This window comes from Diplodia seriata (assembly GCF_021436955.1).
Source record: "Diplodia seriata strain FDS-637 chromosome Unknown scaffold_4, whole genome shotgun sequence".
Classification (NCBI taxonomy): Eukaryota; Fungi; Ascomycota; class Dothideomycetes; order Botryosphaeriales; family Botryosphaeriaceae; genus Diplodia; species Diplodia seriata.
In genome coordinates, this window is record NW_027117311.1 from 3,512,965 (window position 1) to 3,526,165 (window position 13,201).

A 13,201-nucleotide genomic window follows, 5' to 3' on the forward strand; every position below is an offset into this window, starting at 1 on the left:
GAGCGTCGTCACTGGGAGGCCCTCGCGCGGCGCCAGTGCGCTGACCGCACCAAGATATGGGGCAACTCTGGCGGTCAGGAACAACATCAATCTATCCAGCTACTCGGTGAGCAGATAGACCGCCTGTGATAGTCTTCCCCGCCGTCCATCTTGTGTGCTTCTCCTGTCGATGACAACCGCTTCTACCCCCGGCCCGAGCGGTGAAACAAGAGCTCGAGCCGTGCGCAGGAACACGGCAGAATTTCTCGAAGCGTGAGGGCGCCATATACCTTCTGCATCCGGTATCGAGGGTGCAGCGCGGCTCTTTCCTCGGTGGACCCTACCCGTCGTGTTTGCACCCTCTGCTCCGCTAAAACAGCATGCACAACCAAGGCAGCAGCAGCAGCGAAAGGCGAGTCCCGAGCACCGGCGTCATATGCTATGCAAAGGTGGGCGGGCGCGGTGCTAAAAAAATTTTCGTCTATACACGACTTACGACTGAGACGCTATAACCATGGTCTTGTCGGAGATACCGAGTCGGAGAGCGGACATGGCACGCCTCATTCTGCCCTCGGGTCATCCTCCTCGCAACGGACCGATCGCTGGTAGGTTTCACTGAGATGTCGGGGAGCGGCCCGATGGGCGGTTTCTTTCTCTGGCGTCGCTGGCCTTACACACGGACCGCGGTTCTGTGGGTTTCCCCGTCGTTGCTGTTGGGGTGTGTCTGTGTGTCCGTGTTTGGAATCCCAGCCCCAGGGCGCTTCTGGCGGACCCAAGTAGGTGCGCGCTGGATGGTTGGGCCGCCGAGAGGCGCCTTCGCGCGTTGGCAGAGCGGATCGAGAACGTAAGCCTGGGGGTGGGACGGCGGATTCTATGGCTCCATGGCCCAATCTTCGCGTGACGAGAGATCAAGGCTTATGCTGAGGATTATGCTGTTGCATACAGTCCTGTTCGGTATGTCTTGAGCTATTCCACGGCTGCAGTGGCTTACAGCAGATGTCGCGATTTTCAAAGCCGTCTTGCGAGGGGGTGGACTCTGCTCTTCCAGGCTTTGATGGGTTGTCTGATTTTCCGACTCTTGCGTCTGCATCCGGATACTCGCTTCAACTGCTCGCGGAGAGGGGAGTAGAACGTCTCACGCCGAACGCGCCGGCAAAGGATGCGAAATTCCGCATCCCACTGCGCCCGCGAAGCCTTGTCTTGCACGCCTCACCAGTCCATCTGCCCGAAATTACCGATGGTTGATGGCTCGAGATCCACGGTTCGTCTTTACCTGAACATTTTCCGTCCGAGGGTTCAGCAACTTCTTTATGTCGTGCCAAGCGAGTCGAGTAAGATCGGTTCGAAAGCGCCAAGTGACTCCAACTTTGCTCCTCGGGGAATCAAGCTATTGGAGCTTTGGATTTTTGGGTAGCCGCGAGATGATGGTTCAAGCCGTTGGCCGCGTGCTCTACGCCCCTTCTTCCACCATGTCGATGAAGCATGCCAGCAGAATCAACCGTACTTGAGGGGGGTTGTTGTGCGAAAAACATGTTCTCCCAAACCCTCCGAGACGAACGCAAGAAAATCGTCTGGGGACATGGTCAACGTAGCTTGGCTTCGGCTCCGTGCGCGGGGAGGTGGACTTCCCGTCAGTAGGTAGTCTCTCGGCTCCGGGCCATGCAGGTACACGTCTGCCCGTCACGTTTCACTTGTGTGTGCCGAGCCCGAGCACCACCGAAGGGAACCCCCTCCCCCCGGCCGGTCCTCTCTTCTTCCTCTTCTTCTTCTTCTTCTCGATATGCCCCCGTTCCCCCTGAGGGATGGTTCGCTGGACTCTTTCCTCATCCTCTCGGAACCGCTTCCGTCAACCGAACCTATCCGCCCACTAGCTAGCTTTGTAGCTAGCTAACTAGTAGGGGGAGGGGGGCTAGCGCCTCAACTTCGCGCACTGCTATTCGACGCTTTTCTTTTTCTCTCTCTCAAATCTCCGGACCTGCATGGTACCCTGTCCAAGCTTCTTCGGACGGGGAAAGGGAAAAGGCCAAGCAGCAGCATGGTTGTCCCGCGCTGGTTGGTTGGTTGGTTGGTTGGTGCGAGCTGCCGGCATTATTAGCGTGTTCTCGGGCATGCATGATTTACCGGTTAATGTGAAGATCTTCGAGCGAGCAGCGGCGGTGGCGCTTTTTTGTTCTTCTTCTCAGGAGATCTGGAGGATGTGCACGCGCGGAAGGCGGAAGTAGATGGGTGGTTCGTTCGTTCTCCGCGGGGGGTGGGTTTTGGCCTTTGCATAGGGGGAAGGAAGGGGTTGTTCGCGGGGACGAAAACGTTGTTCGTGCGTCCCCACGTCCCCGTGATGATGATCCTTGCAGTAGGTATGTAGTCTGATGAGCGATGCCCCATGTCGGGAATGGGTTGGGGGATTTGGGTGATGGGGGGGAAGACGGGTGGTCGTTTTTTTTTTGGCTGGCTGCTTGGCTCGATGCGATGGTACGGGCGGTGTGGTTCGCTGGATAAGGCGAGAGATATGGCTGCTGGATGGCTTTTTGTGTTCTCGGTGTCTGTGTCATGTCTCCTGGGTAGCCTCACTATTGGCATCCTCTTCATCAACGCACGCAGGGGTGAGGCGCGGCCTGTTGCTGCATACCTACGTCATCGATCACAGGTGGGCAATCTAGTCGTGGCGACAGTCCGGCTGGAAGTCCCGCATGGTCACAGGGCGAACAAGGAGGCCGCACGTGACTGTTTCGTGCCATCTCCTTGTATAAGATGCTCCCGATAGCTTCTGAGTAGACTTTTTCATGCCACTGGAGTCTTCTCTGAGAAATCCCAGAATGCATGCTCAAGATACATGGTACTGTCCTCCGCAGAAAACACAGCTTTCACTCGCCGCTTTCCGCGGCGACTGCGCCATGAGTGAGACAGCTCGTTCATGTGGGTTATTCTGTGTCCGTCCACTTTTCGCTCTCTCTTATGCTGGTGTGCTTCAACGATGCTGCTGGATGATGAATCTCAGCATGACGGGTACATGCTGGCCTGTAGCGTTGGTCAATGATACAAGGACACTGGTTTCGCTGTGGAGTGTGCTGGATTTTGGGAAAGAGGCGACCAAAGAGTGAATCGAAGCTTTCCAAGGACGAAGAAAAGTAGACAGAACGAATGGTACTTTGGCTTGATTGGGTTGTACCGCCTTGTTTGAACGTCTCAGTGGAAGCGGCGGGGAGCAGCGGCCCTTTTAAACATGCTGCGGAAGTAACATTTGCTGAGCTATCCGGTGAGCTGGCCGTCTGGACCGCGTCAAGTGATGAAGTCGTAAGAGGTGCACGCGACGGCTGGTGCTTCTGCTCCGCCTTCGGCCGTGGAACGCAGATATAAAAAGAGATACCAGAAGCAAATCCTGTGTTCTATAGCAATGCCGTATGATGGCTGAAGTCAAAGTGAAACACGGTCCGATCACCTTCTCGACTGTGTAGCCGAGCCCTCTAGTGTGACTATTCGCCCCCCTCTCCTCTCCACCCCCTCTTCCTCCTTTCGAAGCTTTTACTATCACTAAAGGAGCCGGATGGTGGCGTTCAGCATGGAGTGGCGATGAAGACCAGCAACCCAATCCGACAGTACTGCAGTGCAACTGTTTCCAGCGAAGTCAAGATAAAGGTGGTGCGCTGGAGGATTTGGAGCGTGAGAAAGAAAGTCAGAAGAAACAACTAAACTGGGAAAGTCAAAAGACACTCTGTCCTTGATTACGCCGTGGATTCACTATTTAGGATGTGTCCACAAGTTTATCAGGAAGAGCTATCGCAGGCATTTGGTCTTTTATAGGGCCAATGATTCCGCTTTGCAAGATCTCATGGCCAATTGTTGTCCCATGGGCAGTCCAGAGGCGTCATGGGGCGGGATTGTTAAGGCACGCGGCCCACTCTTTGCTCTTCTGTCTTTTCCCTTATACATAAGCCAGAGGAATCAACGTTGGATCTCCTTCCAAAACTACATCTGCGCTTTGCAAGTGCAAGGCGAGCGACGACCCAACAAAATCTCTTTTCATTTCTCTTACTTGGGTCTGTGGTCGTTTGTTGGGTTTAGAATCCCATGCCCAACCAAGCAGCTTCTTGAGGCCAAATGCCCGTGCATTTCAGCATGGCTTGGTAATGATGGCTTCCCGCAGGACAAAAAGTTAGTGAACACCTTCATCACTTCCATATCGTAAGTCCAGATGTGTTCGTTTGCACGGGAAGTTCCATGACGGGACAGGACGCACCGAGCAGTCGGTGAGCACGCCTCCCAAGCACTCAGCAAGTGTTCCTGGACCCCGTATGTTGTGCGCACATGCAGTGAAGGTCGAGGTTTTGATTGACGGAATGGTGCAGCCATCCGCTTTAAATACTCTGTACCCGAAGAGATGCCGTCTCCCCTGGCAGCTGCCGCTCCGCGTCCCGTATGACCCGTTTTCTGGTTGTCACAGAATCATGTGAGCGTTGAGCAAGGCTTGAGCGGGGTCAGGTCAGGTCCCGACAGCCAAAGAGGCAAGTGGGCTGAATGGATGAATGCACGCATGGCGCGCATGCGTGCATGCATGCATGCATGCAAAGCAGGCTTATTCCCCTCCGCGCGCGATCGACGACCAGGCAGAAAAGAAACGATACAGCTCCTTCGTGCAGCCGATGGCTAGCGTGGATCTGTTTTCTGCTCATGTCATGGGTAGTTAAAGCTATCGTCCGCACGAGAATGTCGAATTAAAAATTCTACATACATGTTCAGATGAATGCTTCAACTACCTACGTATTGTTTTTTTTTCCCCCTCTAAGAACGAGCTAAGGCATAGTTACGCCATGTTCTGCTATTCTTCGCGCTAGCCATCGGCTGCGAGAGGGGGCTGTAACGTCAACTTGCAGGATTTCGTCAGGCGCGGCATCAGGCAGGGTCGCGCGCCGTCAGCAGGCAGCAAAGGGTGGAAAAAAAAAAAAAAAGACGGAATGGTCCAGAACAGGCCTTTGTCTCGGGGGAAATGGCATCTGATGAGCACGTGTATGATCCCTGCCATTTTGTCCACCCAACTGATCTCGCCGTCGTCGATGCGAGAAGATGTGCAAGAAGCCGTGTGAGGCTGAGGTAAAGAGGAAGAAGAAAAAAAATACTACTGCCATTTCCCTACATTCAAGCCGATACTGACATGCAACAACTGGTTCGAAGCAAAAGAAAAACGTAAGATACCCATACGTGTCGTGAACGGGGGATTAGCTCGTGATCAGAGAGGAGAGAAAGGAAAGCCCGGCAATGAAAAGTTCGCGATGAAAATTATCGGGGAACCAAAGACCTCAGACACCTTTAGACCCGCCTGTGCATCCATTCTTCCAATCTGTCTCTGACCGGTCAAATCGGGATAGAACGGTTACGGGAGAGTATGAAAAAGGGGACGGGATATTCGAAAAAGACGCCGTGAAAGAAACATAAAACCGGAATCGCGAACGATATCCAACTCCCAAAAAGAAAAAAAACCAATTTCGGTGTCGTAACTTTCATCATCAAGCCAGCCACAATACGTTCCTCCTGGGGCTGCTCGCGGCGCGCATTCTCATCGGGCTCTTGCTCTTGCTCCGCTTGCGCACCCACGCGTACTCGGGCTTGCCGTCGTGGTTGTGGCGCTCCTGGATGAGCAGGCGCGTCTCGGTGCTCTTGGTGCGCACGCGCTTCGTGTGCTCGAACAGAATGTCCGTCTCACGCGCGTCCATCTCGCGGAGGATGATGATGTAGTCGGTGTCGGTCTGTCGCGTCCGATTTGGTTAGCACTCTTCGTTTTCCTGTTGGCGATGCATGACTTACGCTATCCCACTCCCACGGCAAGTTGTAGTACGTCAACGTCTCGATGGCGAGGTGATCGCGGTGCACCTTGACGTAGGTCGGCTTGTGTTGGTGGTGGTGGTGGTGGTGCTGTTCCACGGGGTTGGCCGGGCTAAGGCCGACGGGCAAGTCCTTGGCCTTCTCGGGCTTGATCATGGCCTGGATCTGGTTCTCCTGGAAGCCGAACTGGGCGAGGCGCTTGCGCATGTCCGCCTCGAACTCTTCCTCCTTCCTCTTCTTCTCCGCCGCCGCCTTCTCCTCCTTTTCCTTCCGCTTGCGCTCGTACTCCTCCCACTCAGCCTTCTCCCTCTTCTTCTTGGCCTCCTCCTGCTCCTTCAGCCTCCTGATCAGCGCCTGCTCCTCCTCCTGCTTCTTCTTCGCGTCCTCCGACTTCTTCCGCTCGAAGTCGGCGATGATGCGCTTCTTCTCCTCCTCGGCCTCCTTGGCCTCCCTCTCCATCTTGCGCTGGTACTCCTCTGCCGCCGCCTTCTTCTGCGCCGCCTCCTTGGCCGCGCGCTCCTTCTCCTCCTGCACCGCGCGCTTCTTCATGGCCGCAATCTCCTCCTCCTCGACCCGCCGCTTGCGCTCCTCCTCCAGCCGCTTGCGCTCGTACTTCTCGTGCATGCGCTCCTCCTCGCGCTTCAGCCGCTCCTCGGCCTCGTCGCGGTCCGCCTTGTCCTTGAGCATCTTCAGCTTCAGCCGCTTCTGGAATATCGCCTCCTCCTCGTCGTGCTCCGCCTTCTCCCGCATGTACTTGAGCTCCATGTCCTTGCGCGCGAACTCGGCCGCCTGCTCGCGCCGCCGCACCTCCTCGGCCTCGCGCATCCGCTCCTCGCTGAGCGCCAGCTGCATCGCCCGGTAGTCCGGGCTGGGCGAGAAGTGGTCGTGGCCGTGGCCGTGGCCGTGGTCGTGGTGGTGGAAGTGCTCGGCGAAGCCCGGCCGCCCGCGCGACCTCGACCGCGCCGCCAGCCGGAACGGCGCCTCGTCCTCGAGCGCCCACTCGTCGTCGAGCATGACGGGCCGGCCCCGCGGCGAGGCGCTCGGCGTGCGCTGTTGCTGGGCGCGTGCGTCCATGCGCGGGTGCATGTCCTGATCGATGTTGTTGTGGATGTGGATGCTGGGCATGCCGCGAGGACTGCCGCGCGACCCGGTCGAGTGCGAACGATGGATGCCGCCGGCATGGTGATGGGCGGCGCCCGGGTCGAGGAAGCCGCCGCTGCGGCGGAAGGGGTCGCGGCTCATGCCCGCTCCAGGTGGTTGGACGTATCGAGTGCCGCCGTAGCGCTCGTCCGAGAAGTAGAAATCATCCTCCCACGCCCGCGGCATGGTGGTTGGAGTCACAGGGGGTGTGGTGCCTTGGTGCCGGCTCGGAATGTTTGGTGGAAATAAAAGCAAGTGTGCCGGTATGGTGCCAAAGGCCGATAGTGAAGCGAGAGTGTAGTTGGCAGGAGTAGCGTGAACGCAGGAGTGCAGGGCAATTAGGCGTCAGCGGCGAGTGGGGCTCGCGGGCGGCCAGGCAGTTGATCAGGTAGCAAACAGGCAGCAGAGCAGGTGTGAGAGGCAAGTCAGACGTGGTGGAGGGTGAGGTAACCGGAACGGGTCACACGCCGGAGAAGCGAGCACGGCGTGACGCGCGCAACTGATCCGGGGAGGGGAGCGAGGAAAGACAGAGAGAAGAAAGACGGCACAGGCAGCTGACTCGGGCGGCTTTTTCTCTATCGCCGCGAGCTGAAGTGCTGGGCTGAGGGCGCCTTGGGGGCTGAATTTATCGTCTGCGCCCACACGCGGCAGCGGAGCTTGGGCCAACCACGGCAGCGCGAACGTGCAGCGCTGCTCTAAGGACGGACAAACCGCTGCCCTGGCCCAGCTGCCAGCCTGCGCGGCGGCAGCCGGCTCAGAGCGTGTTTGACATGTAGTAAGCGGGGGCTTGAGTGCTGCATCGGGCGCTGACGGGCGGCGGCGCGGGGCAGAGGCTGGCAGAAGGCGCCACCACCATCCTCCGCTAGCGACCTTCTTTATCAGCGCGCGGCTCTTCGCACTTGCAACCGCACAAACCTCGCCGACCTGCATGTCTCGGGAAGCGCCTCCGCCTAGCCGCTTGTGCTGCTGCTGCTGCCGTGGTTCGCAACAAGCTGCCGAAGGGCTGGCTGTCTGCACCGTTAGCTTACCTGGCCACGTTCGCCACGCTGCTCTTCAAAGAAACTAAGAGGTCGACTCGACGGCGATCGTTGGATACTATTATTACTACTTTCCTGTTGGACCCTGGGGCCTGGGCTAGCGTCGGCCTTGATTTCTTGCCATCCCGCCACCCAACAACGCCTCCGTTAGTTGATCGTGGGGGCCGGGATGTGCAGGCTAATGGGTCGCACCAACCTGCAAAATCCCATCCTTCGTCCGTCACAGAGGCACAGGTTGACGCGTTGAAATAGTGGGCCGCTCGTCTCGGCTGGCCTCCGCGGCTATCAGCACGTCGCCAACATCCAATACTTTTTCTGATGCAGATGCCGTCCGTGGTGGTGAGGGCGGCGCGGGTCGACAGACTGTGCCGCCCCCTGCCAATTTCTTTTCTTCTTTCTCTGCTCATCTGGGACCCGCCTTGAACAGCTGCTCGAGGTTGTCGCGGCTGTTTTTGTACGTTGTCTCCAGGTAGTGGAGCTTCTTCTCCAGATTGGACGTGTCCGACTTCAATTCCTCGCTCTCCGAAGCCAGCCGCTTCTTCACATCCGGCACCGGGCTCCACACGAACCTGGAAAAATCGCGTGAATACCGCGGAATCGCAGACATGGCAACACAGCATGAAAGGGGCAGACGGGCTTACATCTTGCCAACACCTTCGTAGACGTTTGTGTCCTTTGGCAGCGCGTCAACCTCGCTGGTGGTAAGCTGCAGCATGCGCTGCTCGCGGGCCTTGGCCGTCATCTGGGCCTTGACGATGGTGATTTGCTGCTGGGAGAAGGCAGCCTTCTGCTCAATCTCCTGCAGAAGCTTGGAGGGCGTCAGAAAGGTCGGCGTCGGCGAGGGTCCGCATGCGGCGAGCTCACCTTCTGCAGAGCCTCGTTGGGAATGGACATGGCTGCGGGGCGCGGGGTGCGGGCTGACGCGGAGCTGAGCTGAGGCGCTGGAGGGACAGGTCGCGCGGTCGCGGAGAGAGCTTCGGCGGGTGGAATTACACTCGGGCCGAGCAGCAGACGGGCGGGTGGCTCGGGCCAGTACGTAGGCGGTGATGGCAGATGTCAGTGTGGAGTTTGAAGGCGCCAAGACGACGCGTCTGCGAGCGTCAGTCTGGGGGGGCAGGCGCGCCAAGGCGATGATGACGGCACGCATCGCACCCGCCCGCCGCGCCGCAAGCTTCTTTTTGCGCGCCTGGGGGCCTCGAGTGCTGTGAACATACGAGTTCTGGCGTTCCCCTTCGCACGACGATGACAAATGGCTCGCTCGCTATAGCCCCGTCGCCTAGGTATCCGCCGTATCCGCGGGCCACTGCAGCTTTCCGGCCAACACCCCTCCTTTGAGTCCCAGACGCCAGCTGTTTGCTCCCCAGACCGCTGTGCAACCATGCCCGACTGGCTCCCCTCTGTCCCCTATCCGGGCCCGCAAGACGGCTACTGGAGCCCGGTCACTAGCACTCTGAACTGGTGCGAGGAGGCAAGCACCCATCCACCCGCCCAGCAGCCCTCAGCAGGAGTGCTATTCGCAGACGATGCAGAAATGCAACCTGCCGATCGCGCCAGGAGGACGACCTCAGCTCCGCGAATCGTTGTTGCAGAGCCGAGCAACCACCCATGCATCTCCCTAGCTAACAGCTCCTCGCCCAACAGGACTACTACGCGACCATCTACAGCGCCGAGATCATCAACACACTGACGAACCTGCTCTTCATCTACCTGGCCTTCAAGGGCATCAACAACTGCCTGCGCAACGAGCATGACTCCATCTTCCTCGTCACCTTCGCCGGCTACCTCGTCGTCGGCACCGGCAGCTTCCTCTTCCACAGCACGCTCAAGTACCCGATGCAGCTGGTCGACGAGCTGTCCATGATCTACACCACCTGCCTCATGTTCTACGCCACCTTCTCCTACGGCCGCTCGCGCGCCTACGCCCAGGCCCTGGGCCTCTTCCTCGTCGCCCTCGCCGCCTTCATCACCGGCTACTACCACTACCTGCAGGACCCGGCCTTCCACCAGAACATGTACGCCCTCCTGACCGCCGTCGTCCTGTTCCGCAGCATATACATCATGGAGGTGCGCCTGCGCCCCACGCTCAAGGCCGAGGAGAAGGCCGCCGCGAGTGCCGCCGCCGTGGCCAACGGCAACGCTGCTGCCGCCGCCGCCGCTGCCCCGGGCGAGAAGCGCCGCAGGGACGCCCGCGACACCGACATCTTGCGCACCATGTGGATCATGATCGCGTCCGGCCTGAGCGTCTTCCTCGGCGGCTTCGCCATCTGGACCCTCGACAACGAGTTCTGCGGCACTCTCCGCAGCTGGAGGAGGGACGTCGGCTTGCCGTGGGGCATCCTGCTGGAAGGTCACGGTTGGTGGTAAGTTTTTTCTCTCTCCTTCCCCCCCTGCGAGCTGTTCGGGATTCGCTCGGCCGTTGCTGTTTTCCAATCTTCCCCCCCCCCCCCCCCCCCCCCCTCTCTCTTGCTTGTGGGAATCGTACGAGTAGTATATGGATCCGGGCAGGTCAGCTAACTTCCGACAGGCACCTCATGACCGGCGTTGGTGCATACTATTACATCACGTGGGGCGTCTGGCTTCGCCATTGCTTGAACGGCAAGCAAGACGAGTACGAGCTTCTCTGGCCCAATGTTTTCCACATGCCGCTCGTCGTCAGGACGAACAGGCCTTACCAACTCAACGGCGACGCCGACGGCGGCAAGAAGCACTTGTAAAAGAGTGCACCATCACACTTGTTGGATTCTACTGGCATGCATTATTAGAATGGACACTGGTGGCGCGAGTGCTTTGCGGGTGTTGAAAGAAAGCGTGCAATTGATTATGGGCAATGGGGCAGGTTATTATTGGATTTCTTACTAGGAGGATTCAACATGTACTCATGGAAGCTAAAGCTAGATGAGTACGATCATAGCCGGCAGCATCATTCACGGCGTATAGTAAAGATAGGTAAAAGAGAAATAAAGGGCGTTTGAATTCTGAAAGACCGCTTCGATTGGTTCGCTTAGTATTGCAGCTATGGTCAGGCAGCCGAAGCGTTTGTCTGGATATGAATGCACTACATACCTATCCGAACAAAAGCCAGCCCCCCCCCCGGAGAGTACTTCAACCCCTTCGACTTTGATTGCCATCCATACTAAGCAGAATGACCTTAGACGTTAGGTACTGAAGCCTGAGCGCCGAGTGTCATGCGAATTCACTGGAGAGCAACTAGCGCCACTACTGCTGCCACTTCCAGAGTTGAGTGTAAAGATACAGAGATGCACATGTTGCCATAAAAGCAAGCGGTGATCCAGCACAGCATAAACCATCCACAGAACCCTTACCCGCCCAGTGTCGGGTTTATACAGCCTTTCCCTTCCCAAAACAAAACGCCAGTTCCCTTGCCCGAAGTCTCCGTATGTCCTTTTCTCCCCATCCGTCCGTTCGTTCCCCCCCGGTTCAACATCACGCGTGACGGGGGGGCAACGCATGTAATAATCACCCTTTCATGACGGCCTCCTCGCTCGCGACGAACCTCCTCTCCGCCCGCCTGATCAACTCCTCGTACAGCGTCCACGCCAGCGCCGAGCTGAGCGCCTTCCGCGCCATCCGCAGCCCCAAGCCGTCAAACAGACTCCCCACCCCCTCCTCCCGCAGCATCAGCCGCGCCGCATGCGCCATGTTCGCGTAGCGATCCGGCAGCAGCTGCAAGCGCGTCTTGATGGCGTCGAACGGATTCGTCAGCGCCGTCCCCGCGCCGGCCGCGACGACGCCGGACGCGAAGTTGACGGCCGCCGCCTCCCCACCACCCATGGTCACATCTCCACCACCACCACCACCACCACCACCACCACCGCCATTATTCGCCGCGGTCGTCGTCGCCACCCCGGCGAGCCTACCCAGCGCCTTCTTGCTCTCCTCGTAGAACAGGACGTACAGACCGGCGTAGGGGGCGTCGCGGACGGCGGTGGCGCCGAAGCCGGCGAAGAAGCCGCGGGCGCCGTGGGCGCGGCGGATGTCGGCGACGGCCGCCCACAGCGACGGGTACGCGTAGTAGCTGCTCTCGAACCGCACCTTGATGACGGTGACGGGCATCATGACGAGGCCGGCCGACGCGCGCGCGACGGCGCCCGTCACCAGGTTGCCGAGGCGGGAGAGCTTGACCAGGCTGCTGCTGCTGCTCGAATTCCCTGCCCCTCCTCCTGCTCCTCCTCCTCCTCCTCCTCCTCCGACATGTTGTGTTGTTGTTGTTGGGTTGGGGTTGCGGTGGTGGTTCAGTAGTGCTCCCTCGGACCTCGCGACGCTGGTGCGCAGCGCGTTGAGCGTGGTGAAGTACAGCGCGCTGCCGAACCCCGTGCGCAGCGCCGACGGCACCGTCCCGCGCCACAGCGAGCGCACCGGGTCCGGCCCGCGCAGGATGTTGCTGAGGGTGGTTGAGAGCGTCGTGCTGCGCGACTGCTGCACCCGCGTCTTCAGCAGGTCCGCCGGCTGCAGCAGCACCGCCGAGAGGACGCCCGACGAGAGGCCCGCGAGGAAGTGGACTTTGTTCGTGGTGTGGTTAGCGGCGGGGCTTGTGATGGGTCCTCTCTCCTCGATCCGACGAAGGCGGAAGAAGGTTGGGGTTGGGGACGAAGAGAAAAAAGGTGGGGGGGGGGAAGCGGAGTGGGAGGGAGGGAGGGAGGGAGGGAGGGAGGGAGGGGAATTGGGGTGTTTGAATTGCTTTTTTTGGGGACTCTTTGTTGACACGAAGGAGGAGAGTGCGACTTACAGGAAGACGACGAGCGCGATTTGCCGCCATCTGACATTGCCGTGGTTGCATCAAGCAGCCCTACAAGCAAAGAAAGTTCTCACCCAATTGGGGGTTTGGGTTTGGGTATTCGAGGATCGGGGCGAATTGGAGATAAAAGATGGGAGATGCCGCATTCACGAAGACATGGCGGGCAAGCGCGGGGGTTGGGCGGGGGATAATGGAAGAAAAAGACCGGTGATAATGGAGAAGAGGTGTTGGCGGGAACTTCGCATTTCGTCTGCGTCATTTTGCGGCATCCGCGATCGCCCGCGGAGGCGGGAGCTTGGGGCGCCGAGCACGAGCAGGGCCCGAGCTGCACCTCACGAGCTAGCTTTACTTTTACAGACGACGCACGTCGGGACAGCCTGCGCACGCATCAGTAGTGCACCGCTTAGACTCACAGTCATCAGTGACTGCAGCATCTCCGGGATGACCCGCATGCCTCAACACATCCTCCGTTCAG

General features: G+C 58.8%; 4 protein-coding genes across 4 annotated transcripts; 1 reads left to right on the forward strand and 3 right to left on the reverse strand.

Moving 5' to 3' along the window:
* Positions 1-5,477: 5,477 nt before the first annotated feature.
* Positions 5,478-7,119, reverse strand: SLS55_004936 (uncharacterized protein; the record flags this gene model as incomplete). The annotated part of the gene is made up of 2 exons (XM_066776388.1): positions 5,478-5,717; positions 5,776-7,119. The coding sequence occupies 2 exons, from the start codon at positions 7,117-7,119 to the stop codon at positions 5,478-5,480; spliced, it is 1,584 nt and encodes a 527-aa protein (XP_066634269.1).
* A 1,254-nt stretch (positions 7,120-8,373) lies between these two features.
* SLS55_004937 (uncharacterized protein) lies at positions 8,374-8,864 on the reverse strand (the record flags this gene model as incomplete). The annotated part of the gene is made up of 3 exons (XM_066776389.1): positions 8,374-8,539; positions 8,612-8,778; positions 8,835-8,864. 3 exons carry the CDS (start codon positions 8,862-8,864, stop codon positions 8,374-8,376), a joined length of 363 nt encoding a protein of 120 aa, XP_066634270.1.
* A 484-nt stretch (positions 8,865-9,348) lies between these two features.
* Positions 9,349-10,684, forward strand: YDC1_1 (alkaline ceramidase ydc1; the record flags this gene model as incomplete). Its single annotated transcript, XM_066776390.1, has 3 exons — positions 9,349-9,408; positions 9,612-10,330; positions 10,495-10,684. The coding sequence occupies 3 exons, from the start codon at positions 9,349-9,351 to the stop codon at positions 10,682-10,684; spliced, it is 969 nt and encodes a 322-aa protein (XP_066634271.1).
* Positions 10,685-11,447: 763 nt separating this feature from the next.
* Positions 11,448-12,754, reverse strand: SLS55_004939 (uncharacterized protein; the record flags this gene model as incomplete). Its single annotated transcript, XM_066776391.1, has 2 exons — positions 11,448-12,490; positions 12,718-12,754. 2 exons carry the CDS (start codon positions 12,752-12,754, stop codon positions 11,448-11,450), a joined length of 1,080 nt encoding a protein of 359 aa, XP_066634272.1.
* Between the last annotated feature and the right edge of the window lie 447 nt (positions 12,755-13,201).